General features: G+C 39.7%; 2 protein-coding genes across 3 annotated transcripts in view; both read right to left on the reverse strand.

Annotated features, from left to right (window-relative positions):
* Positions 1-1,603: 1,603 nt before the first annotated feature.
* Positions 1,604-18,973, reverse strand: LOC130174194 (uncharacterized). Its single transcript, XM_056383801.1, has 26 exons — positions 18,784-18,973; positions 18,462-18,593; positions 17,795-17,940; positions 17,130-17,286; positions 15,322-16,829; positions 14,993-15,160; positions 14,587-14,685; positions 13,900-14,161; positions 13,669-13,728; positions 13,281-13,396; positions 12,491-12,628; positions 12,206-12,313; positions 11,605-11,746; positions 10,233-10,724; positions 9,963-10,007; positions 9,508-9,587; positions 8,736-8,848; positions 8,418-8,601; positions 8,042-8,126; positions 6,968-7,113; positions 6,761-6,851; positions 6,127-6,275; positions 5,843-5,928; positions 5,040-5,109; positions 4,784-4,905; positions 1,604-3,495 (listed from the first exon to the last, which is right to left on the reverse strand). The coding sequence occupies exons 2-26, from the start codon at positions 18,574-18,576 to the stop codon at positions 3,267-3,269; spliced, it is 4,911 nt and encodes a 1,636-aa protein (XP_056239776.1). The 5' UTR covers positions 18,577-18,593; positions 18,784-18,973; the 3' UTR covers positions 1,604-3,266.
* Positions 18,974-21,900: 2,927 nt separating this feature from the next.
* dnmt3bb.1 (DNA (cytosine-5-)-methyltransferase 3 beta, duplicate b.1) overlaps positions 21,901-27,169 on the reverse strand; it is a 32,273-nt gene continuing 27,004 nt past the window's right edge. The window contains exons 17-22 of one of the 2 annotated variants that reach the window (XM_056385615.1): positions 26,831-26,921; positions 26,239-26,384; positions 25,874-25,959; positions 25,569-25,638; positions 25,328-25,446; positions 21,901-25,115 (exon numbers count right to left, since the gene is read on the reverse strand). In XM_056385615.1, the coding sequence (XP_056241590.1) occupies positions 24,974-25,115; positions 25,328-25,446; positions 25,569-25,638; positions 25,874-25,959; positions 26,239-26,384; positions 26,831-26,921 (654 nt within the window). In that variant the 3' untranslated portion in view covers positions 21,901-24,973. Of the gene's footprint in view, positions 25,116-25,327; positions 25,447-25,568; positions 25,639-25,873; positions 25,960-26,238; positions 26,388-26,830; positions 26,922-27,169 lie in introns of both variants that reach the window. The other variant, XM_056385614.1, reaches the window with a different exon arrangement.

Raw genomic sequence — 27,169 nt, forward strand, 5'->3', positions numbered from 1 at the left:
ATTACAAGCCTGGCAAAGCATTAAACTGAAATCTACTTTACCACATTGTGAGGCTAAGAACTGAGGTTTCAGAGAACCTGCTCACCTTCTTTAGCATGTTGCTCCAACATGGACTCCAATGACTGATAAAGTCCAAGGGCCTTCTTAATGGAAAGATCATTGGGAAACAGATCTGGGACCCAAAAGAATCTAAGTTAGTGTCAGAAAATTGCTTAGAAAAGATTATGTCCATAATGTTCTTACCGTTCATGCTCCTGCGCAGTCCATCATCATATTTTTCATTTGTGCCACCAACTGGCAAACAAGAGCCTGTGAAAAGTACACTTGCTGTTAATTCAATGTTTGAGATATTTTATGGCACAACAGAACGTACCTGTTACAGCTCAGAGACAAGTCAGGAATTGAATGTTCAAGAGGTTGTGCTAAAACATACTCCACTCACCAAAAGTCTGACTACAATCATTTAACCTTACTTTTACATTTGATACACTCCACTGACAATTTGTTAAACACAAGCTTCAAACAGAAAGACTCTAAAAACCTTTGGCAAGCCAGGCAGTCAGCACACAAACAACCAGGGCCCAAACTTCTCCCATGGCTCCAGTCACGAAGGAAAAAAAAAAAGTAACTTCACCTCGAGGTTTTAAGAGTTCCTCCATGCAGGTGGCACAGGTGTTGCCACTCAGCTCTGATTGGGTCTCTCTCCAGTCACTGCTCGTTGAGATTCAGCCTGTGACAAGCATGTGACACAAACAAATGTTTACTTATTTCATAGTACTTGTTTTGGATGTATATTAAGCAGCAATTCTAATATTAAATACAATCTTTCTTTATGCCCAAATACTGAGAAAGAACCTTAGCAACGGTGGAAAAAAAGGAAGAAAACATAGACATTTAAAACATATCCTCTTCAGACGGCCACGGAAACATAAAAATGCTTAAACTACAAAAAATGAACCCTCCCACACCGTCACTGTGCTTGCAACATGCTCCTTATTTTCTCTTATGGTGGAGTGAGTTATGCTGGAGAAATAAAGACTGATAGCAAAACAAATACACCCCTCCCTTCAGTGCTCCTTCAAACTCAATTCCCCCCAAATTCATGTGGATGCAGCCTTTTAAGACTGAGGCCAAATCACCACAATAGTGTTTCAGTTGCATATGTGTGCAATAGTCCAAAAAGACTACATTGAACCCTTATTATTTTGGTTTTCATTATTAGAGGTCCAAGCAGGTCAATATGCTACCATAGTTTACCATTGTATTTTAAACCTGACCAATGGGGGGTGCCACAAATGCCACTAGAATAGTATAGAAAATATTTGAAAACCTGGTGGACAGTTTCACCAAAATTGGTGTGTAGCTGAAATCAGTTCTGCCAACATTAGTGTGAACATGAGGGATATCGGGGGTTAAGTCGTTATTGGATCATGTTCTGTGGATACTAGATTTAAATGAGAGAAGAGATGTAAGATAGTTTGGAAGATTTAACAGTTGAGCTGGTTATTTCTTCTTGACTGTAAGGAGGTCCAGCAAGTTTGGCTGATTCAGCTGCTTCTTACTGATAAGTGCAAAAGTTATAACTCATGAATTACATACAAAGGAGTGTTTATATCTTTAATTAATTCATTTTCTATTTTTGTTGCAGGATTTTACAGAAATACAGGTCTTGAGTCCACCACCACCAAAACAACAGTCCTCAAAACACATGTTCACGTTACAATCATCAGTCAGGATATCATGCATTAGTATTCTATACAAGAATCAGTCATTTAGGACATGAGGATTATTCATCATAAAGTATAAAACATTTGATATTGTGGTCACTTCCTACAAACATCTGAGGTATCAGGTTCAATAACTTGTCAGTATTGGACAACAGGTGATTAATGTGTTGTGTGTGTTGTTTGCTATAGTAAGGAAAGCACCAGTGTTACTATTAACATTACTGATGGTTCATCAAAACGTGGTACAGATGATTGTTATTCATCACTATGGCTTTGTTATCATTTTGCACCAAAACAACATAAAGGCTCTTGAGGGTCTTTGTGTCCATCACAGTTTTGTTGGTGTAAAAGTGGCAGAGCACACACACCTGCCAAAAGGCAACAATGCAGCAAAAAACAATCAATACAAATGCAACACGTCCTCCTAAACACACACAATCAAGGTTACACTCAGTTACTTTCCATTTCCCTGTAGGGCTGCAATGATTAGTTGATTAACAACAGGTCATTTATTAATTCACACCTTTTTGGTCATTTTTTTTTTTTTTTTTTTTAAAAACAAAAATGCCCAAACGGTCACCTAATGGTGCAGTGGCATCTCTTTATCTTTTTGGCAGAAAAACAAGTATCAGTTGCAGCCCTACTTTCCTGATTTAAAAAAAAAAAAAAGAACAATACAAACATATACAAAACGTTGGAAAAAAGAGTTGAAAATAGATGATAAAAGGTCTTAGGGTTGGTGTTTGAACAAAGGTCTTTTTTTTGTTTTAACCTTTTATCAACTATGATGGTTCGGTTAGTTTTGGCACAGGAAATAGAGGAGAAAGGCAATGTCTTTTAAAAACGTTTAAAACTGCAGTAGACGCACGTTTTGTTTTTGTCCTGGAAACATGATTCAAATATGACAATAAAGCAGCGAGGCAGCTCCCAGGTCTGCTCTGTTTGAAATGATCCACACATTAACATCTTTAAAAAAATAACTCAAATGTAGCAGTGGTAAAAATGTCTTTTTAACATGCACCATAGAACAATGATTTTTTTGTGTTCATTTAAAAATGGTTAAAAACTTCAAATACCTGATGTAGGCACGATCTCATAATTTCCATGTTAAATACAAACGACACAAATAGTTTAGACGGTTACTGGCCACAAAGGAAGGAAATCATCTGAATTTGATCAGTATGCAGCACCATTCATTTTGACACTGGTAGACCTCTCATCCTGCAAAGTTTTCTGGAGGGAGCATAACCTGCTATTTTCTACCCAAGACAAAGAGCGGCTTTGGGGCCAGCGTGACTGTTACACACAGGAACTACATGTGTGACATGATGCAAGAGACTCGGGGGCACATCAGAGACAAAATGGCCCCGAGGCAGCAATCCACAAAAGCCTGTCTGTGAGCTGGCCTTTTAAAAATAGGAGACTGAATACAGAGACCATTTATGCTCCATCTACTTCTTATAAGACATATGGAGGGAAAACCCTCCGTGCACGCACATCTATGCATACTACACTACATAAAACATAACCAACTTCCCCCTATCTCAATTGCTGCAGGTCTGGAGAGGGAGGGGAGGATATGGAGGTGGAGGTAGCGTTGGTGATGGTAGTGGATGTGGTCAATAGCTCTTCACAGGCAAAATAGTCCTTCAGGGGAGCGAAGAGGTGACGGATGACTGGCACACTCCACGCCTTCCCCAGCACCTTCTGCCTCTGCTGCCGGTTCATGTTCCTCACGTCGGTGTAATGTTTGGGGAAACCAAAGATTCTGGTGAGGAATGAAGGAGAAGGAAGTGTTAGCTAAAATCCAGATGTTTTCATTTTGTAAAGTGCGTGAAAAAAGAAAAACGATGACACATGCCCGTCAACATGTAGATGTTCCGACCCAGTACTCATGGGTCAGACCATACAAAGTGTATAATGATTAATAATAATAATTATTGCTGTTATTATCTTTCTGTTACTGCCGCTGTCATTATTATTATTACTACCATTATTGCATGGTCCCTCTCTCTCTCTCTCCCTGCTCTATTTGAAAAGTGCCTTGAGATACTTCAAACTCGTCTTTTGTTTGGATCTCGCCTACACACCTGTAACGTTTAGTGACTGCAACTTGTGTGTTGGTGATGTTTGTGTTGCTATCCAGCAGCTTCACCATAGTGGGAACACAGCAAGTTGAAAGCGAGGGGTATCCGTCAATAAAGAACTTCATTAACAAGTTTCTAGATGGAGACGAGGGCTATTTTCAAAAAGATGAAAAACCGCAGCCCTCTCATTTATTTGAATGAGGCCTCTCCATCAACGCAGCGTGGTTGTCTGTGCAGAGCGCTTCAGAACAAGAACTGCAGCAAATACAAAGAGAGCCAACTGACTGAAAACCGACATCATCCATGAAGACACTGTGTGTGGTGCCAAATGAAATATGTCAACTGCAGATTCCTGGCATTTTGTAATGTGAACGCTTTATTTCTAGTGTTTGACAAGTGATCACCGAAATAAAAGTTGGAATTATTTGACGCTTTCCAGAACTCCTGCCTCAGACTAAATTTAACTTGCTGTGCATTGTTTTTGTGTCTGATCATCCTTCACACTCGTGGGTCTGCTGCAAACTGGGAGCAGAGGAGTTGGCTGATACTTATCCAGCTTTGGCATTAGACTGCTGTGTTTGGTTTTATGTAAATAATACAATCTCTGCTCAGATCGAGTACAGCATATATCTGATGCTGTGAGAGGAACGTTCAGCACATTAACAAAGATCCTAAAGTTTTCAGCCCAGAAACGCCTGACTGCAGTTACACAAAGTTCAGGACACAGCAGTCACAGGCTGCAATGAGGAAAACACACACACACACACACACACACACACAAATGTATTAAATGAACCTGTGAGCAGACGAACATACATTTAGTGAATAAGAATGAAACCAGTAGACATGCATACTTGATTATTGTTTAGTATGCTGGAATTTAACACACACACACACATTCTCACACACACACACACACACACACACACACACACACACACACACACACACACACACACTGATGCCTACTTTTCTAGTTCAGTGATCCAGAGGTTGTCCTCTTTGCCGTTCTGGACGACAGGCAGCAGAGACACACCTTTTCCCTGCTTCAGAGAGTTTGGATTGGTGGTGATCGTCCTCACCTTTGCGACCTGGAACAAAAACAACATGTAGTAGTAGTTAACATCGTAATCAATATTGTTAAAATTACACAAAATGGAAGGAATGAGATGGTAGATGACAAAAAGAACTAAACAAAACTGAACCCGCAGGTCCGGTCACTGACCCTGGCTTCTCTACCAATCTCTAAACAGTCCTGAAGATTCAGCTTGTCACTCTGGGAGGCTATGATGGGTCTGATGGGAGATAAGCAGCAAACAGGCAAACTTTATTCATGCAGCATTTATAAAAAAGATAAGTTCCAAAGTGATTTACAAAATGGACAAACAAGAAAGAATGAAATAAAAGAAACAGACAAGATAATATATACAATCATGGATTACTGAACAGGTTTATCGGGCACAGAGCCACGTATCAGAAGACTCAGGGGCCCGTGGACCAGAGCCTCTGTTTGAAATCTACCTGTTTACTGTGAAAATAAGTCAAACAACCACAAGTAAACAAAATGAATAAAAATAGACACAAAAATAGACACAAAACAAAAAGACACAATCAAGAAGCAAAGAGACACAAAACGAAAACAAAGTCACAAAATTAGTAACAAAATAGATGCAAAAAAATCACAGTCACAAAACCACTTGTGTCTATTTTGGTCTGGGCATCTTGTTCTTATGCAAATGGGATGGGGAGATTTTTACAGGTCTGTGCACAGGTGTCCACTGTGTCATTAATTCATCTTTGTGTAAAATGGAAGAGCAGGAAGTGTACAAACCAAAAAATACAGATGTAAAATTCAAGAAAAAGCCTCACACACACAATTGATTTGTTACATATGAAGGATGTGACATAAAAACATTTCATGTTTTAAAACAAATGCTTTTTGCTTTCACTGACACCACTACTACATCTGGAAACTATTAGTTGTGAGTAATTTAACTCTTATAATTCACGATTAATTAAATGTCTTACCTCGTCATCCCGGGGATGTTTCCCCAGAAGTAACGGGCTCTGTGTGCTGGGCTCACTTTGACTGCATCCACCAGCACCGGGTTACACTGTCGAAGAACCAGAGAGAAGCAACAGTCAGCTCAGTCTTTCTGAGTTTAGCACCTTAGTTAAAAATAAACAGCAGAGCAACAAGGAAGGAAGAAAAACAGGGTGGAAAGAGAGGAAAGAAACAAATAAATGGATAGAGTAGAGGAAAGGAGAGCGAACGGAGGAAAAGAAACCAAACAGGACTGAACTGGACAAACCTCAAGGAAGCGGCAGATGTTGACTTTGTCATGTGTGTTCATGAAGACCACGTTCTCGAACAGCCAGAAGAACGGCCGAGGGTCTCCCTCTTTGGGCTTCAGCAGCTGAAGGATGCGGTAGTACTCAAAGAAGAGCCGGCCGGTGCCCTCTGCCAGAGAGAGGAGAGAATTACAGCAAAGAGCAGAGGCCTCTGCACTGACACTTTTATACTGGTTTCAAACACTAATATCCAGCATCTGCATAACAACAGGATCAAAGCATTGCAGAGGCCAGTTTAGGGCGGGAAAAGTATTTACTCATCAGGTCTGAAAATAATGATTATTTCATCAACGCAGTCTGGGTATCATCGGATCGTTTGTAATTCATTTGTAATTTAAAAACGAAAAGAAATGTAAGTCTGTTGTTGTTTGGGTTTTTGCAAATTCATTTTTAATTTCTCATTTAGCAGAGACAGTAGATCGGTGGACAGACAGGAAGACTATTCAAAGTATTTGAACAGTATTCTAATATAAGAAAGCACCTTTCCAGATGGAATCAGCGACTATTTGGCATTTCAATTTGGTCGTTATTAACACAATGAATAAATTTTTAATTGTTGACAATCAATTTATTTAAAGCTGACATGCTACTTACCATAGAGGCCTTTTCTGAGGGGGTTGACGATGGAGAGGTCGTTACAGGGGCTGCCACCGATCAGCAAATCAATCGGACCCCACTGCTCGATCTGGATCGTCAGAGAAGAGCAAAGAGCTGGTTTAACTCACTATTCAACCAAACGCCGTTTCAGTTACATGTTGCAGATCAACACTCAGCTGTCAGTTTGTGTGTGTGTGTACGTACGTCATTCTCTGTGATGAACCGGACATCACCAACATGGAGGATCTTCCCGTCGTGGTTGACGGTCCCCACGGCAACTGAATCCTCACAAACTTCTGAGGCAACGTATGTCTGGACTTTAAAGCCAAGCTCCTTCAGAACCAGGTAGCCTGAGAAAACACAGACACACACACATTCATACTGTAAGCTTCTAACAGACAACAAGTGTCAGAAAGTAAACACAAACATACTGGATGATCATAATTAAAAATGTTTAGGTCACAACAGACAAGAGCAGGAACGTATCTGAGAATAGTGAGGTTAGAACAGAGGAGTGAGACCACTGGTCTTGTTTTCCAAAACCATCTTCAGCCTAAGATGATGGTGAAATCCATCATCAAGGGGTGTTTCCCAAAAACATGGTAACTGAGCACACTCAGAAACAATCATAGATTATTAGTCATTCATGTCCAAACATAGAGGGGTAAAAGCAACCTGAGAACCTGCAGGAGGAACCAAAAACTATAGGTTTGATTTCAGGTTTTATTGCTTTTGTTCATTTTCAGTTTATACTTGATTATTATTTGATTATTAATTATTTGATTTGCAATTGATCTGCCCGTTTCTGATGTCATTGTCCTCTCCCTCCTCTTCATCTTCAGCTTCTCTGGCTAAAATCCACTTTCCTTCCCTCATTCTTCATGGTGTCTTATATTGCTTCATAGACACTTTGAAAATATGACAGACTGACATTCACAGCAGATTGTGTACATGAAACTCCAGGGTATCATCACTGCTTCACTTTAGGTTTCATGAGAGTTTAATGTCTGCCTCGAGCAGCAACGAACTTAAAGTTTATTTTCTTAAGTTTCCACCCAGTAACATGAATTATAAAGCTGAAAACTGCTTAAGCTACAAAACATGTCTGTGTGTCATTTACAATTGTTAAGCATCACCTTCATCTACAGTGTGTGTGTGTGCATGCACTTGCCCATAAGTACAGCTTTGGGAAACGTGGAGAAATTAAAAAAGCATTCGTAGAAACGTTCTTAGAAAATGCTCTGAACTCCGAGCCTCGATCTTGGTCTGTGTACTCACCTGTTGCTATGCCATCAAACAGTGAGAGAACTCGAATTGGTCTGCGCTGGTTGGCGGGGATGGATGGGTAAACACGGTGCGGCTCCTACAAAGAAAAAACTAAGTAGTAACTGAGCCAGTGTGATTCCTTGTTAATAAATTTAGTTTCTTGGAAAAAAGGGAAATTTTATATGACACAAGTTTGTGACTAAGATCCTTTTGAGTACAGTGCATTATATGAACATGTGCAACTTGTGTATTTAATTGTTGCAACATCCTCAGTTTGTCTGCATGTTACCATCAAGTTGTTTAGTGAAGAATTAATATTTACACAGACGTTTACGGTGTGTAATACTTGCAATACATTTTAATATAAAATATAAAAAGGTTTACTTACAAACGCCATGGCGCTGTTGTTGGCAAATAACTCCTGAACACGGACGCTCCAGTCCTCCCTGGGAATCAGAGCTCCATGGGGCCGGTGAGGCTGACACAGGTAGCAGATCCACGGGTCCACCAGCGTCAGCGATTCAAACGTCCCTGGACCGACGAGGATGTTCAGACAGTCCTCACAGTAAGATCTGCAGAAAGAGAGGAAGAGAAGAGGAGAAAAGAAGGTGGGCAGAAGATTGAATAAAAGAACATCTGGGCTTTACTTGTCAGCTTTCTTTAGATAGCTAGATTTAAATGTATAGAACGAGAAGAACAGACCAACCTGCAGCAGCTGTCATTGCCACAAAGTATGACCTCCAGTCCATAGCAGCAGATGGTGCAGTAGGACTGATACCCGTCTTCATCGTAACGAAACAGAGTTTCTGTGAAGTTATCCTGCAGGAAACAGACAACGTCACAGCCACTGGTTAGGGACGTTTTAAAAGTTTAGGGAAACTTACTGACTTTATGTGTTTCAGCAACACATTTGTGCTCTGACTCTGTTATTTTGTCTGTTCACCAGAAGTGGGATTCCACCTACCACCTACATTTTAACAAATATCCGATCTGTTTTATAATAGAACCAGTCTGACAGTGATTTCTATTTACACAGCGACACCAATTAGATTAGTTCTCCTGCACAGCTCTGGAATCGGTTGATCATGTGTTTTAATAGTCATGGTGACTGGTATTTGTGTTTTATTATGTATCTATGACAACATCATATAAGACAAGGATGTCTGAGTGGCCACTCAAAACACGTGTTAATACAATACTTCACAGTGGAGACTCATTTGGTTTGTTAAACAATGTCACACAGTCCAAGTCTATGACCTGGGCCTATTACTGTGGAACAAGCTCATCTTTACAATTTACATTATTAATAAAATACATATCAAATCTTTCACAGTTGGGTGAAAAGATGCATTTTAATTGTAGAGCAACGAAGTAAAAGGACTCTAATTATTATTGTTACTTGTGTTTACTGGAGGAAAAGAGAAAAGGGATGGTCTAAATGCTTCAGGAAACAGAAAGAGAAGTTGATGGTTCCTTACTTTACACTTTAAGCAGAGGCTGCCTTTAAACAGAGGGTGGAATATTTCAACCTTTTCAGTTCCACAACACAAGCAGAAGCCTGCAAACACAACAAAGACAAAAAACAAAGGGGATGTCTCAATGTAGAGGAAGCAAGTGAGGAACAAATAAGTGACTGGGTGAAATTATCTTTATGGATACAACAAATGCAACTATATACACATAAGTACGCTCATTATGTTTAAATCATATAAAAGTTTAAGAGAGATTCACTGGAGGTTTTCTTACAATACTGTGCACAATGTAAACACAGCCATTAATTGACTGATTGAGGATATAACGTGAGCGACTGCTGAATAATGAAAATAATTCATCATGTAACATTACAAAATGAATTTTTATGCATAAACATGGAAAAAAATGTAGAATACAAAAAAAAAAAAAAAAAAAAAACACACACACAACAAGCACTCACCTTCGATGTCCTGTTTCATGTCTGTGATCTTACGAATGGTCTCCTCTGCAAGAAAACATCAGGACTTCACACACAAACTTAGAAAATGGATCTAGAAATGTTGCAACACAATCCAGAGCAATACACCAGTCCACCCACATAATCACATAATTGTACATTTGATTCTCATTTGAAAATGTTCAATTACTATGAATGAAACTCATCAATTGTGTTTCTTAGCATGTAATCCACATTCACGATTTAATGATAGAATTAAATTCTGTTGTGTACCTCTAAGCTTCTGGTTCGGCTGGGTGTAGACGGTGGTCTCCTGGTTGACCTTGTTGTAGATTTTGGTGTAGGCCCTCTTCTTGTACGGCGTAAAATCTGGTGACATGTCAGCATCAACCCCATCTAACAGACTGCCTTTCTTCTTCTGTCCCTTCCCTCCTTTCTCTCCTCCCGATCCTCCCTCACCCTTCCCTCTTCCCAATCCTCCCCCTGAGTCGTCTCTCTCTCCTCCCTTCCTGTGTTTCTCTGCTGCCCATCCTCCTCTGGATCCCTTTTCCTTCACCCCTCCTTTGGTGCCAAATCTCTCTCCCCTTGCAGTCTCTCCACCTTTGTGGGAGGACTTCTCTTTGGAGTGGCACGACAGTTTGTTCATGGAGACGGCCACTTCTTTCACCTCAGAGCCGATGTTCCTCTTGCTGCTCGGGGGAGAAGAGGTGGGTTTCAGGAGGAGTGTCATGTTCACCTTCTGCCTGTGGCATGATTTAGAAGCACCTGGAAAAAGGACAGTCATTCAGGTGACCATCACATACAAAACTATATAGAACTGTTATGACTGATATGTGCAATCCATGGAATTCACTTACATGCCTATGGCAAATCATCTCCTCAAATCAATGTTAATCTGTGTGGCTGCTGATTAATTTCTGGCTTGTTTTACCTTTTGATTTATCTGTGAACGACTGACTGTGCATGCATGTTCAGTTCCTGTGTTTCTCAGTTTTGCTTTTTCGTGCACAAACTAACTGTGAGCTTGAGCTGAAAATTGGGACTTTGGGAACACGACGAGGAAACTGGAACTTCTTCAAGAAAACCTCATTCAAAATCTCAATGACATTTGTAATAAAACAAATGACTAAATAACCGTCCTTGAAACCTTAACCTTAATCAATACTTCTGTTTATTTTATGTTTTTCACAGCCTCTAACAAACTCCATTCCCCATAAACCACAGACAACTGCAGAGATTAAACCTAAAGGCTGGAAAATAATATTACCAGGGAGCACTACAGGATGTCTTGGCTATTTCTTCTAATAGCAAGTGCTGTAATACATCCTCAAGAAACCCAAAATGAGACATTTCACTGAGTTATTAGAGTAAACAAAACAGAATTAAACTCTCTATAATGCAATTGAGGAATACATATCTTATATATAATTAATTTGGTAGTAACAAACCTTGTTCACAGTGCAGCAACGTTCTTCTGCTTTTACTGTGAAGCTCCAGAAGAAATATTTGGACCACAGTGCTGTCATTTTCATTTAGAAAAGCAGCTTCATTTGTCATGGTTTATCAGTGAGTTCCCTCTAGTCTGTGATCTGTTTATTGATAATGATCTTTTATCTATTCAGGGTTCTTAAACAGATGTTTGTACCGTGTACGGAAGCCAGTGGTTTGAATCCGTCTGGCCCTGTGGGTCGAAAACCTCTGAGGGCCCAGTCCAACATCTTCTTCAACAGCTCATCACCATCATCAGGACGCGCAGAAAACCGCTTCTTACAACGAAGTGCTGCCTCCTGATGGACGAGAACACAAATATGTAATGCAGGTCGACAAACATGCAAACACATCTGAACACCTCAGGATTGTTAACTTAAGTTCCACACGGCCAATGACTAAAATCCTTCATCTGGTTAAAATACATAGTTGAAAATGACCAAGATCTAAAAAGTGTATCTCAAATAAGTGGCTTAAAACTGGATAAAAGTACATTTTGAGCCTCTGGCAGGCAACCACAACACCACACATGCACATAGAGGATAGTCCGTCATTGACAGGCAACCAAATGAAACAGAGCTTTATCATGATTAAAATCACAGCTTTCTCTTGTTTGAGAATTGATGGAGACATGTGGGATAATCTAAGAACACAACTCAAAAAGACAGATAACATAGGTCTAGTTGTTTTTAGACATGTTAATGTGGAAAAGTTACATATCATAACTTAGATTCCTGTTTATTTCAAAACACACTGACCTCCAGTGACAAGGAAATGGCTTCTTTGTACGTGGCAAGGGTGGCGAAGGAGTTGGCACAGAAGTGCTGGCCAAAGGCAGCAAATGGTTTCAGATCCTGCAAATTGGTCTGGAATCAGAGGCAAGACATCAGTGCAGAGAATTTTTAGAATATCAGTAACTAAGCAGGTGAAAAACATACTGTCTCAATGTAGAGGAAGCATTTATGTACATGATTACATGCTGTATAAACTCAGATTCCCTGAATTTCTGCATCCATCATCTGTCCATTGCACGTGTGACTCACCTGAGAGCACACCTTCTGTCCGTACCACTCCACCAGCCTCCTCCCTTGAACCAGCTTCTGTTCCTTACAGGGGAGGATGATGGCTGGCCAAGGAGAGAAACTCTCTACATCGCCCCAGACCAGCTCCCCATTCACACCCTGTATGACACACACACACACACACACACACACACACACACACACAGACAAACACACACTTCTGTTGTCGTATTTGTTTTGTATGTGTTTTTGAATTTGCATCGTCTCCGAGTTTGCAGCTTGTTTCCCCTAGTGGAAGTGTTCTGGGCTGCCTGCCGGTCATCGTAGATTTATTACAAACAAATCAAGAGAAGAAAACATGACGTTACTTGAACAGATGGTTTTACAACCGTCGTCCTGCATCATCGCACATGGGAAAATCTCAGTAGGTTCTGTAGCACTTCATAGAATCATAAGTGTTTATTTATCTTTTCTGGTGTCACTAACAAATACATGACTATGAACATTATTAGCTGCAACACATGTGCAAACATGTTACCACGGTTACCAAATTACCTTACATAACTATATAGGGCTGCAACTAATGATTCTTTTTATTACCAATCTCTAAAATGTCACAACATCCCAGAGCTCAAAAAGAATGTGAGTGTTTTTAAATGTATTTACCAAAATAGTTGCCAATTAATTAATTAATGCCAATTCTGTCAAAACCTTTCTGACTAATTTGGACTCATTTTATGATCAATTATAATCATTGTTGCAGCTCCAATAGTATGTAAAGTTATTAGTGCTACAAATTACCAGCACTTACCAGTACTTGTGTAGAGCTGGACGACGTGCTTGTTGAAACAATGTTGTCGTCATCATCATCACCATCATCATCACTGCCCAAGACGTATTCAACTTCTGCTGGTGGACTTTGTTCACCTGCAACACAGTGACAATGAACTATTGATCTATACATGATCTCTCTTCATCTAAAACTGTAGACAGACACAATGTGCTTAAGCTTATTACATTGACATTTACTCATGTGGCAGATGGTTTTTATCTAAAGTGACTTACAAGTGAGATACAACACTCAAGCTTCAGTACAGCAGGAGACACTGGAGAAAGAACTAAGTTCTAAATCTGTTAAATTAGATAAAGTGCAAGGAGATAATTATTATAGATCGTGTTCATTAATATACACTTCTTACCTTCTGCCTTTAGTCTGCTGGTCTGAGACATTCTGGACTCTTCAGTGACGTCAACCACATCTGATAAAAATAGAGCACAGTCACATCGGTTATTATTAACAACAACATTTGGAATTTGCTCTTGGCATCTAGATAGATTTACTTCATTAATCAATGGCAATAAACACATTTTCATGTAGTTAAAGCTCATACAGAAACATGCCACACTCAGTGTACACCTACTAGTCTTACCAGAGGAATTATCTGTGTAGTCTGAGTCCTCTATAATGTAGTGTCTGGAAGAACTGTGCAGACTGGGTTTGGCCACTAAACTGTCACTACTGTCCTCTGATGAACTCTCTTCATCCACCTTTTCTTTCTTCTTGCCACCATAACCCCTCTGGACCGGTAGTTTCCTTCTGCGGACGCGGGTTCTCTCTGCCCACCTGCCTGGTCGAGGTGTGGCTCTGGGGCTTTCTCTGCTTTCAGGAAGAGCCTTGATGCTCTGTAACATCTTGAGACAGGAGCAATCACACAAACCCACATCTTTTTAGATCAATGATTCACTTTCTTAATTTAGTGTGGTAGCATGCTAACATTTGCTAGTTAGCACTTAACACAAAGTACAAATGAGGCTAATGGGAACGTCAGTTTTGCAGCTATTTATTCATGAACGAAATGCACAAATTGAATTGATGGTGGTGCTAGAGGAAAAGTTAAGGGATCACAATTTATTGTGAGTAAGACATGAACGTGTATCAAAGGTTTTCACAAAAAATGTCAACCTGCTGGGGGCATTAGAGGAAAGGTGAGGGGATCACCAAATTCATGTCACCTGAGTCCCCAGATCTACCTTTATCATCGGACCTTCCCCCACCCACCTATACACAGTAAATGAACCAGTTAGCTTCCTGGGTAGCTTTAGCTTTTAACACTCACCTTATCAAACACCTGAGTCCTGCATAGAGAGCTCGGCAATGCCAGGAGGGTCAGGAGGAGTCTATGCAGATTAGAGTACGGTTTCATGCCATGCAACATCTGTAGAGACAATACAGGAAGCTCTTGTAATGACATTTGATATTCAATGTAACATTTCTACATAAGGTCAACTGGTCTTATTGCCCATAAAGTTTTAAAATTATAATGATATATAAAAATTTTTTTTACTACATTTCTAATACTGACATTGCACAGAGAGAGAGTATGTTCAGTTCATGACCAACTGAATGAACATGTTACTGATTGCAATGGGCTGCCTGGGATTCTCCAGTCAACACAGGTATTCATCCCAGTAATGAGATGGTTACACATTTTATTCAAGAACCGAAAGGAAACCTCAGTTTACCTTTGCCCAGCAATGACCCTCTCCTTCTCCACCCGCCTGTGGCTCCTTCACTTTCTCAGTGAAACTGAGGTAGTCCTGTGCCAGCTTATGCATTTCTGGAGAGTCAGCTTTACACAGACCCAGCTGAACCCCCAACTCTGACAGCACATTTCTGGACAACGTATTATCCTGAAGGGAAAACACAGATATCACATGTAGCAAAGTACAGATAAGCAGGGAAAATAGATTGAATGCATCTAATTATTTTTTACATGATCTCTGATTCAACAAATACTGAGCTATAACTGGCTGCAGTATGTCTCACTTATAAGAGAAATAAATCGTCTTACGTTGATATTTTCAGGATTTTTCAGGACTGTGGCGATATTTCTCAGCGCCGCGTCTCCAAGCTGCTCAGGGATACTCTTTGCTAAACTCTGGAGTGCCGCTTTATAGAAAGCCACTGCACCCTTCAGGAAGTTGCTCCTCTCCCGTTTCCCAAGATCCACAACAGCAGTGGCCCACAGAAATTCTCTGGCACAAGAGCCCACATTCACCTCTGCCATGGGGAGCAGCTCCTTCTTATTGCAGAGGAGCTGCAGGTCTCGTCTCCTGAGGAAGCGCTCGGTGACCGAGGGCCGGAGGATGTTGGTTGCATAGGACTGAATCAAGATGGAGGTCATCTGGAGCTCCACAGCCACGTCCGCTGTGCCATACTGCTGCAGTTCTTGAAGACCTCGAAGGGGCTCCAAAATTTGGGACAGGAAGAGGAAGTGCAGTTTGACTTTATAATCCATCAGTTGGCTTCGAATCCGGTCAGTGTCCTCTGTTTGCCCAAGCGACTTAAAATACGCCACTAAATCCCTCCAGCTGCTGACCATCTTTTGCACAGTGCAGATAATAAATAAACACTGTGCAGAGATAGAATGGGATGAATTATAGGACTCTGTACCAGCAAATATCTCTTTCAGACCGTCATTAACAGAGTGGTAGGTGGAGTAGTGATGGTGGATCGCTCTAACCAAGTCAACCACGCCACTAAAGGAAACAAGGAGTCCGGTCTGGAATGCTCTTCCTGCCATCCCAGGGAGGCCGCAGAGCGACACTAAGCTTGGGTTGTAAGTCTGGAGCTTGGATACAATTACCTGGCTCAACCCTGTGTGTGGAGCATTACAGTGAAACACAGCAAGGTTGGACAGAAAAAGTCCAGATTTTTTCAGCATCTCAATCAGAAGGTGTGCATCAGAATCTGCTGTGTGTTCAACTGTAGGAGTGTCAGTGTCCATGGCCGCTGAGGTTTCTGGATCAACAGTATCAACACTCAGCTGGAGAGTGTGCAGCAGTTTCACCACACTGACCCCTGAGCTCTGGTCAAAGTAGCCAATCAGAACAACGCTTGTGGTCTGTCCTCCATCCAGCTCTACCCCCATGTAGAGGTAGAGGCAGTACGGTGTGTGTGAGCTGGCCTTGGTGATGTCTTTTTGGTGGGATGGTCTCAAAATGGCAGAAAGTAAAGGGCCAGAAGTATGAGTGTCTGTACTTGTACCCACATTGTCACTACAGTATCTTCTGATGAAGCTCAACAAAGTACCACTGCTGTCCACTGCTGCTTCTGCTTGCTCTACTCTCTTTATCTCCTGTGCACAGTCTCTGTTCGCTGTTACCTCCATTGTCTCTGTTTTCTGCTCCATCGTCACATCCACCACATCGTTGTCATCATCATCAGATATCATGACTACCACATCAGCATTCATGTTCAAACTCTCCCTTGGTTTTTCTTGTCTTGGTTCTTCTATTTTTTTGCCCTTCATCTTCACAATAATCTCCAATTTCGGACAAGAGGTCTGGGAAGGGTCATCTGTAATGGGAATAAAAACAACACTGACAATATTTAAACACACATCAACACTATTACAGGCAAGAAATATGTGACATTGCTGGCTTCATATCTCTGTTAAAGCAAAGACCTTTTGTATTCAGACCTTGGTCTATGTTACATAAATGTTCATTATAGCTTTAATCAGAAATGACAAGACTGTTGCAGAAATAGGCAAAATGTCTGCAAAATATTTGGCACCTGTTGCACAAGAGGATGTGTTTTTTACATTTATTTTTTATTTATTTGATGGAAAAATCCATAGCTGCACATTGCTCCCACCTGAGTCAGAAGGAAACATACTCATACTCTGCCCCCCTCTGGCCTCCAACGCGTGGTACTCCCTGTCGTTGTTCTTATCAAAAAATGTCTTAAACCACTGCAGGAAGGTGAGAGCCACCACAGAGTTCTTCTTAATCAATGCCTGAATGGGGATGTGCTGGACAGATGAAGAGAAAAGAAAAACCTCATAAATACAAAGCTGGTGTATTTCCATCTGCTGGGGTTAAAAGAATAAAGAGACCTCTGAAATATCAACATAAGTCAGAAAACATTTTCACCAACAATGCAAAGACCCTCATAAAGGAATCAGTACTATAACCCGACCAATACTGGATTTTAAGACATAGAACATAAGAACACACTCTGGATTCGAATCACTTAAATTTCTTTTTTTCGTAATGGCCAACAACATACATGTGTACTGAATGGGACACACAACAATTGAATAGAAAAGATGTCAGTGCTTCCTGGATAACAAACTATGTGGAGACACTTTCTAAACTCAAAACTATCTTTAATATTTCTATACTGTAATTTATTCTCATCAGCCAATATAAACACTGATAATATGTCTGAGATGAGCTAATATTGAGGTGATGAATCTGTCTGGCTCTAAACATGTGCTCAGATTTATTGGTCGTTGACCACTTATAAAAGATACTCACTCGGACAACTCCAGCTTTTCTGAATGCAGTTTGCAGTAAACTGTAGTTGTGGATACAGTCAACCACGTTATTGCTTTGGAACCGGACCCTAGAAAGGTCCAGGGACCCGGGACATAACCAGTCCATCAGCTGGCAATAGGCTGCACCTGGATATTCATGCAAACAAACAAAAAAAGTAATCAATAAATGGAACTGGTGGCAATAAGGGCTTCTTTGAAAATATTAAATTCCAGTCCAAACATTAAGGGCCAGATTAACTATGAAAACAACATAGTATTTAGCACCTCATTTACAAAGGCAGCAGTACATTATGCAGTCGGCACCTGGACTACACCCAAGAGTGAAGCGGTGCTCAGTTGAGCAGGTTAGTGGTGGGATTTGTCTGAAATCATTAAGCTCAGAAAAGAAATTATCTTAATTCCAAAACATTAACTTAAGCCTCAGGTCAATTACTCATTAAACGAAAGTCCAGTTATTCGGTTTAATTTTATTTGTCACACAATACAGACTTTATGGGCAATTATTAAAAGTTGCAATAAGATGCACAAAGAGAATAATCACACATATTGTGCTTATTTACACTCACCCCCTATTTTCCACAACATATGTACTGTGAAAGCAGAACGCATGAGGTTTTATTTACATATAGACACACACACTGACCTACCTGTGCATACCTGCTCCACCTTAGTGAAGCCTGTCTGTAAAGTTTCATTGAGCCAAGCCAGCAGCTCATAGCGGTTATATGAATGTCCTGCATCCACACGTACATTCACTGCCATTTCCTAAAGGGACTGACCTGCACAAACACCACATAAATGTGTTTTTAGATGAAAGCCAGATAAACAAAACACTGATCTTGTAATAAAGAAAACAACAAGTTTGACATAAAAGTCACTTTCCATTCTTGTCATAATCATGTGGAATTAAATGCACGATGGAGGTATTTTATATTACATTATGCATTTAAAAAAATATATTACTCCAACCTTTCTTTCCAGGCATGTTGAAAAGACTTTAGTCATGCCTTTTGGACTGGGTGACACTAAAAAACAGCACTGAAATCAGAACTAGCCATGAATCACTGACCCACAACAACGAGCTACTACTTTGTATCATTACCAAATCCAGGAAAACAGCCCATAACTGCTACAAGTGTGTTCTGTTTATGTACTTCCTGCAAACCCTTCCCTAAAAGACAACCCCGGGCTTTTCCTGCGAAAACGATGCATTCAAACCATGTGAAAGTGTCGTTCATCCATGTTTCAGTAAATGAAAAGCAAGTTCTTGCTAAGGAACTCCAAGTTTGCCAATGTGCTCCAATTTATTTCACTACCTTTAGTCAATAATTGGGCAATTAGTGATTTGTTGTGCTAATAACTCCACTAAATTCTTTCCTGCTCAGTCTTTACAACTGACAAGGCAGGCAACAGTTATTTTTCCACTCATAGTTTAACCGAACGTTTGCCATCATAACTAACAAAACACCAGTTAAAACGTAAACGTGATAAAAAAAAAATAATAAAAAAAAAAACTGCGAATTGCGCTTCAAAATTACCGCAAATAAATGAATGTATTTTATTTTGTAATGGCTATTTGTTAGTTACTGTGTGGACGCGAACGCAACCATATGTGTCCAATGTAGCCAGATGTTACTGTCCCTCTACCAATCACGTCAGAGCGGGTAACATTCTGACCAATAGAATCGCTGGAATCACTACCATTGGATTGTAGAACACAAGGTTGCACCGGCAACTGACACTGGGTCAGATTATGCACTTGTTCCACGTGATAAAAACACAGCAAAATCTGAGCTCAGATCAGCAGTTTGCAGCATGTTCTACGAGCTGGAAAAAGAAGCCATGATGGAACGTTTTAATGGAAGGAAATCATGGAGACAGTCAGTGGGATGATGTGGACACCAAACAACACCACATACACAATGATCTAAGAGCACAATATTGGCTAAACACGTGCTAGCTTTGGAAACTAAAACAGAATTGCTATACAACATAACTTGCATACGACGACATGCGCAGTGCTCTGAATTAAACTTCTACCACAAGTCAAACAGTTAATCGAAAAACGTTCGCTGTGAGATAATCACGCAAAGTCAGTCCGCAAGACACGGCAGCGTTAAGTGTTTACGAGATTCGTACAAAAGTTAAATCAAAGACGGACATAAGATATGTGTCTTATTTTTAATCCCGTAAGATTTAACTAAGTGACTTTAATGTCTAAACAAAGTTAACTAAGCATGTTGTATATGAAACAATCGTCCTGTCAAGACAGTAGCCGGCGTGGCTACATAACGCAAGCTACTTAGCTTACGCACGTAAACAGTAACTATTACTGTTAAAGCGTTCTAACATAGTACACAACGATAAAACGCGCAATTACGAAGTTTGGTCGTCTTTAACAAATGACGTACAAGGAATAACGGAGTTAACGTTAAGCCCAGATCTTTCATGAACATGATCAGAGAAAAGTCCCCACTCACCCTCTTCGCTCGGTTCCTTGAGGGTTTTTAAACTACCGGTATGAGACTCCAGAGTCCCTACACCCCCGAAACCCCCCTCCCCTGCCACCCTGTTCCCTGTTTTTAAAACGAGAAAATATCCATGTGACGCACCCTAAATAGCTAAAAATATAACAAAATAACCAGTCTGGACACATTAGTCTGCTAATGATCAAAAAGTAACGTAAAATGGCAGCTAACGTTCGCTAACGATCAACAACTTCTATTTCCTAGGTAGCTTTTGTAGCTAACTGTAGCTTACGCTAGCATTAGCCGCTAGCCGACATTTTGCAAATGCTTAAGTTAAACATTAAGGCCATTGTTGTAACAACATTTTCACCATTTGGACGTACTGGATCTTAAATTTTCACACTTTCATTAACAGTTACGTTTCGGTTCAACGAAGGTCAAACGTCAGCTTCTGCCCCCTCCATATTCCACATTTAATGTTTTAACATGGTGTAGTGAAAGACAAGAAAACGAAGTCAATTGTTATAAAAGACCCTGACATCTAAATACAGCCGGCTAGTTGGGGGAGTTGATTCAGCGTTGATGCTGAAGACTGGTGTATTATAAAATTGTTTTATTAAATTCTGTCAGTTTAACTCCAAATTGTCAGTTTAGGCTCAGTTATCAGTTAGCAATTGATCAAAGCTCAGTTAGTAAAATCGATTATATAGAAAAATGAAAATTCTGGTCCGATATATGCCTGGGTCTGGCCTAGGTTAAATATACTTCAAAATCTGTGCAGATTCCGTCAATTATGCTCTGGTATTGGCTGACAACTTGAAGGTTTTCTGTATGATCACCAGAACTGGGACAGATATGGAAGTAGCATCCGACAGTCATGCTGTATAGAGATGGGCCAGATCCCGGGTGGAAACGGGCGTATACTGGGACAAAAGCCAGCAAACATGTGGTCCAAGTATTTTGCTGTTCAAGTCCCATTGCTGCATGTCATCCCCTTTCTCTCTCTTTCTTACTGCTGCTATTAGAGGTAAAAATGCCCCCCAAAAACTTAAAAAATGATTCCAATATAAATTTAATTTGCCACTCTTTCCCCAGCCAAAGCTTTTCATTCTGGTTTTAAAACCAAGGGAACAAAAATTCTTTCCAGTTCTACTTGAGTGTAGTCTTTGACACTACAGACCACATCATTTACATTATAATTTTTTTCTTGTGGGGGAACCACAGGGCTCTGTATCAAGACCAATGCATTTTTCCCCATTGTATGTACTGTGAACTGGCAACATCCTCTGCAAAAATCAATGAAAACTTCAAATTCTATGTCAGCGAAACTCAGATTTTACACTCCTATCGTAGCAGGAAATCCTGATTAATCCAATTTTAATTACAGTTCGAGGATCAGATCTTTATAATGATAATTATCATACAGCATTTGTGATTATTGCTATGATTTTATATATTAACCAATTAATGCAGTCTGAAAAAAAAGGGGATTAACAATTAATTAAATTAACTAGTTGCAATCTTATTCAACTTTACAAGCCTTTCACTCCACAGAAGACTATTCAAACACAAGAAAAATGCACACTGAAGGATTAGCATTTCAAACAAGACACGTCAGTGGTTTTTAGCAGCCAAGCTGTGTTTTATTGAGTAAAAATTATATATAGGTTGCTATAGGAAGTACACAAACATAAAAAAAAAATAAATCATTTCTTTTCCACTAACAGTTCAAATGAAGTATAAAAATAACACAGAATCTGTTCTTTAGAAATGCTTTTGCGCTTTAGATTCATTTAAAATATCCTCAAATGTGATTCTGATAAAAGATAAAGCACAAAAGGCTGTAGTAAAAAAAGTAGAAACAGTTCTCAGATGTCATTCATACACAAGTCTACAAATACACTGAATGGGTTTACATCTAAGAAACACAAGATATCAAAAAGCTATTGATTAATATGCTATATATTGTGCTATAATATTACAAATTTCAAGCAAGCTGTATACCGTGTTAATATATACCATATGTGTTCTCGATATAAAATGTCTTAAAAGAGCATTTACCAAAAAAGAAAATAAACTGTTTTTTTGTGGTTCAGCAGTGTTAATGAAGCATGTAAACAATTACTTTTTGGTTTTTCAGATGACTTTAAAATCAGACTTGAAAAGTAAAAAAGGTTCCTGGTGGCACTCTAAGAGCCTTTTGACCATCACATAGGAGTCTTGCATTTCCAAATGAACTGGTCATTTAAACATGAAAAACAGGTTCTTTACCAAGGCTTGTGCATTTTGTATAAAAAAAACAAACAATCAAACAAACAAAAACAAACAAACAAACAATGTAGTTCTTGGTCAAATGAGAATTAAAAACACTTGTAAACCTTTCTATTGATACAGTACACAAAACACTGTGTAAAAACAGTTCCAGTGATAAAAATACAAGCTATATATACAGGGCATATGGGAGCAGAAAGCTACAGTATATATTCACAGAACAGAGATCCCATAGGAGGAGTGATGCACAGTTGCCCCTTTGTCTGAGGTAATGCCCATTTAGTTTGATTTGGTGGCAGCCAACAGCATTAAAAATCTTCCAGTTATCAAAACAACAACAACAAAAAAGATATTTCAAAGGACTATGCCAGGTTTTTGTGTGATTGGTCCACAAGTCAAGAGAATCTGTACCAAATTTAACTGTCCAGTAGATCACTCTGTGTGGTGAACATGCTAATGCTTAAACATACAGTATGACATATATACTAGCCAATTCAGTAACAATTCTGTTATAGCACTGGATTGTGGATAACAATCTTTATCATTTTTTTAAGAGCATTAAATAGCATTATACATACTGCATAGTGAAGCATGTGCAGCACACAGACTTAAGTAAAGTATCAACCAGCATCAATTGAGATTATTTTCATGCCACTCCTCTTGTTAATTTTTTTGGAAACTGAAAAACTCCTTTAAAGAAAAAGTAGTCAGTGCTAGTTTACAAAAATATAGTGTGTTCACCAGTGTTTCCGATCATTTCTTTTCCTTTCTGGAATAGAAACTGCTGTAAACCAGGATCACCCACATGTGCAGACACTGGCATCCAGCTGTTAGAGTACACTAAAACAATTTTATTTTTAAAACATCTACAGTAGGATAAATGCCATCACTCTTAATTTTTCAGACGTCTGGAATGGTTGACAAAAGACAAAAACTCATTCTCTACATCTCTGTTTTTGCATTGGCTTATTTCAAGTATCTGTATGTAGCTCTCAGGGAGAAGTTGCTGTGACATTATAACTGTTTAACTCAAAGTTTCACACTATCTATACAAAAACATGTTTAGAAAATCTTTAATAGAAGTTTTTTTCTTTTTTTTAACTAAGCTATTTTGCTCATTGGAACTTGTCTCAAAGCAAAAGACAAAAGTAAAATTGTTGTTTTTTTTCTTTTACAACAAACAACAAATAAAACCTAATCTAAGTATAAAACCAACACGTCTCATGTCCAGGTCTGGTCCACTAGCTTGCAGTGCTCAATGTATTTTCCTTCACTGGCCTTTTGAAAAATCTCAAACACGAGATTAGCAAATGTTTCTTTTCATAATTGAATCTAAATAGGTACAAGAGCACTGTTAAAAGATAAAAGACTATTTTGTTAGCATCTAGCAACTACATCTCCCATGAGGCTTTCACAATATTTCCTTTGCTAAGGCTCATGGGATATGTCGTTATGGTATGCAAACAAAATAATCATTATTCTATCTTGGCTAAGAAGAGATGCTGGACTTTTGCTGTCCAGTACAGTTGTAGAATATTTATTACCTTAATTTTAATTTGGCCAAAAACAGTAGTATCATATTTTGGCGTTTTAAAAACAACCTACCTTTTTTTCTCTCTCTCTCTTTTTTTTTTTTTTTTTAAAATACAATGTTATATCAAGACTAGTGGAACAGCAGGTGGCCCAGAGGGAGCAGGACTTCAGCTGTCCAAATGACTTTGGTTCAAGTGATCTTAAAAGTGTTTTTGTTCAGATGAACAGCCTGTATCAGTTCAACGGAGGGATGAGCACTAAAACGGTTTGATACAGAGCCACTTTAAAAAGCTGTGCCGTTGGTGCTGTGTTGTTCCACCTTTTTCTACAACTAGTAAGTGGTGTCAACTTAAAAACAATGCCTTCTAAAAAAAAAAAAAAAAATCAGATTAAAATCATATTAATCTTTACACAGTCCTACTGTTAAAACAGGAGGGCGGGCGTCATCTTCTTTCCCTTTTAACTCCTCCAGAGAGGCGAAGCAGCCTACTGGCCTCCTTTACAGATAATATAATCAGTGCTACTGACCGGCTGCACTTTCACTTGACCTTCACCCTCCCTCTCTCTCAGACACTGTTGGATATAGTGATAAACCACAGCCAAGGAGCTCACCTGTGCTGTTTCTGCATATCTCTGTGTTAGTGTGTGTTATGTGTGTTTAAGGCTACAGGTGCGTTATCACCAGAATCCAGAAATGGCTGGACACAAACTAACAGCTACTTTCACTATTTTCCCAGCTATACTGATTTTTTTTTTTTTTTTTAAAGTGAAACTGGCTTTTTTTTCCTCCAGCTCTTTACAGATGCTGTTTCTGGGAGCCAGTGTCATAGTAGAAAAGCTGGTGTGTATTCACAGGTGGCATATGTTTGCTGATGATGGGTGGTTTTCTATTCACAGGCAAAGTAGTCTTTGAGTGGTGCAAACAAATGCCTGATGACAGGGACGCTCCAGGACCGGCCCAGGAGTTTCTGTCGGGCACCGCGACCCATGTTGGACACATCTGTGTAGTGAACGGGGAAGCCGAAGATCCTGCAGGGGAAGAAATACACAGCAACCATTACGAACAGTGTCGCAATGATGCTAAAGTTGTGTGACACTAAAGGTTTTGATGTAAATATCATCTAAATTGTAACCATCCAGTTAAATGAGACTCATATTTAATCTTACCAGCCATGAGTGTGTGTGTGTGTGTGTGTGTGTGTGTGTGTGTGTGTGTGTGTGTGTGTGTGTGTTCTGCTCACCTCTCCAGCTCAGTGCACCACAGTATGTCCTCCTTCCCGTTCATCAACACAGGGAAGTGCTGGTCTTTCCCCTGTTTGATGGAGTTAGAGCGAGTCGTGATGGTGCGCACCTTTCCAAACTACGAGACAACAGATACACATTCAAACTAAAACAACCAAGTAGCCACTCTGCAATTTAGTACTGCAAAGGGTGAAAAAAAACATATTTCTTCATCATGGACTTATTCTGTGGATTTCTGACCTTTGCAACTCTGCCATGCTCCAAACAGTCCTGCAGCTCCAGCTTGTCCATCCCAGAGGCGCAGAGAGGCCTGAAAGTGAGAGGAGGAATCACATTGAGTCCTACACACTGTCACACAGAATATAAAATAGTTTTTTGTGCAGAACACAGTGCACATTTTATCCTTAGACTCTGCAAGTGTTGAAAACTGAATGGATCCTACGATGACAAGTCACATAAACCCACCAGTGTTTAGAGTCAACATGTTTGTTTTTCCCTGACAAACTGGGACTCGGATACATTTTAAATGTGAAGAGTTCGCCCACCTGTTCATGCCTGGCAAGTTTCCCCAGAAGTATCGGGCACGGTGAGCAGCGGAAACCTCAATAGCATCAATCATGACGGGGTTACACTATAAAAACAAAAAACACAAAGAAACACGGTGATTACTCATAAACTCACGGCACTCATAAAAATAACTCTTTTTTGTTCTTGAACAAACAAACAAACAACCACCAAAGGGGAATTCAGAAATTTAGGCTCGGGACATGCAACTTTTATGTTGTTAAAATGTATAAATGTTTGTAAGGATTAGGTCTTTAACTTTGTCGTCTGATATACAGTATATGAAAAAGATTTTAATGCATTAGATATTTACAGCTGTTTATTCTCCACAGTCCATGTGACTCACCTCCAGGAATCGTGAGATGTCCCTCTTGTCGTTGACGCCCATGGCGACCACATTCTCGAACATCCAGAAGAACGGCCGGTTCTCTCCTTCTTTGGGCTTGGCCTCGCTCAGCAGACGGTAAAACTCAAAGAACAACCTCCCTGTGCCTTCTAGAGCAACAAAAACATGATCAGAGTCCGTAAAACTTCACAGAACTGCTTGAATGCTTCAGTACACATGGCATTTCTCCCCAATACTCAGTTTGAAAAAGCATCTTTTTTTCCCTAAGAATTGTACCCACAGAGAAGGAAAGCATCAGAGATAGCGGTTTAGACAATCATGAGAGATTATAAGTATTCACCTTATCTCATAATAATGAAATTCAAATGACTAAGGTTTCGAGTAGACTTTAATGCAGGGTTAAACCTCCGTACCCATTCACTGCTCAAACACAGCACTACATGAGTGCTTTTGAATGAACAGCAATTTACTAAAACATCATTTAAAATGGAAACAACATCACTTCCATCATCACTACAATGTCAGCTACCATTTCTATGATGAAAGTCACAATCAGAAGTCTAATATATAATTCCCTCTGGCAGGTACTTACCATACAGGCCTTTCCTTGCAGGATTGACTATTGAGAGGTCGTTGCAGGGACTTCCCCCTATCACCAGGTCAAACGGACCCCACTCCAGAATCTGAGAGAGACAAGAGCACCACCTAGTGTTAGACTCAGTGACATAACAGCAAAATGACAGTGTATAAGGGAAACTCATTAATGACATACTGAATACTGTACGCAACTTTACATACAAAGCAGTGAGGTTTTATTACCCAGAATAATCCAGAACTGACAAGAAAAATGAAGTTATTTTTCTATTTTGTTAATTATTTTCATTAAACTTTTTCTGCATGCAGATGATTTCTCTTTGAGTGTATGCCCTCA

This window comes from Seriola aureovittata, chromosome 9, assembly GCF_021018895.1.
Source record: "Seriola aureovittata isolate HTS-2021-v1 ecotype China chromosome 9, ASM2101889v1, whole genome shotgun sequence".
In the NCBI taxonomy this organism is placed as follows: Eukaryota; Metazoa; Chordata; class Actinopteri; order Carangiformes; family Carangidae; genus Seriola; species Seriola aureovittata.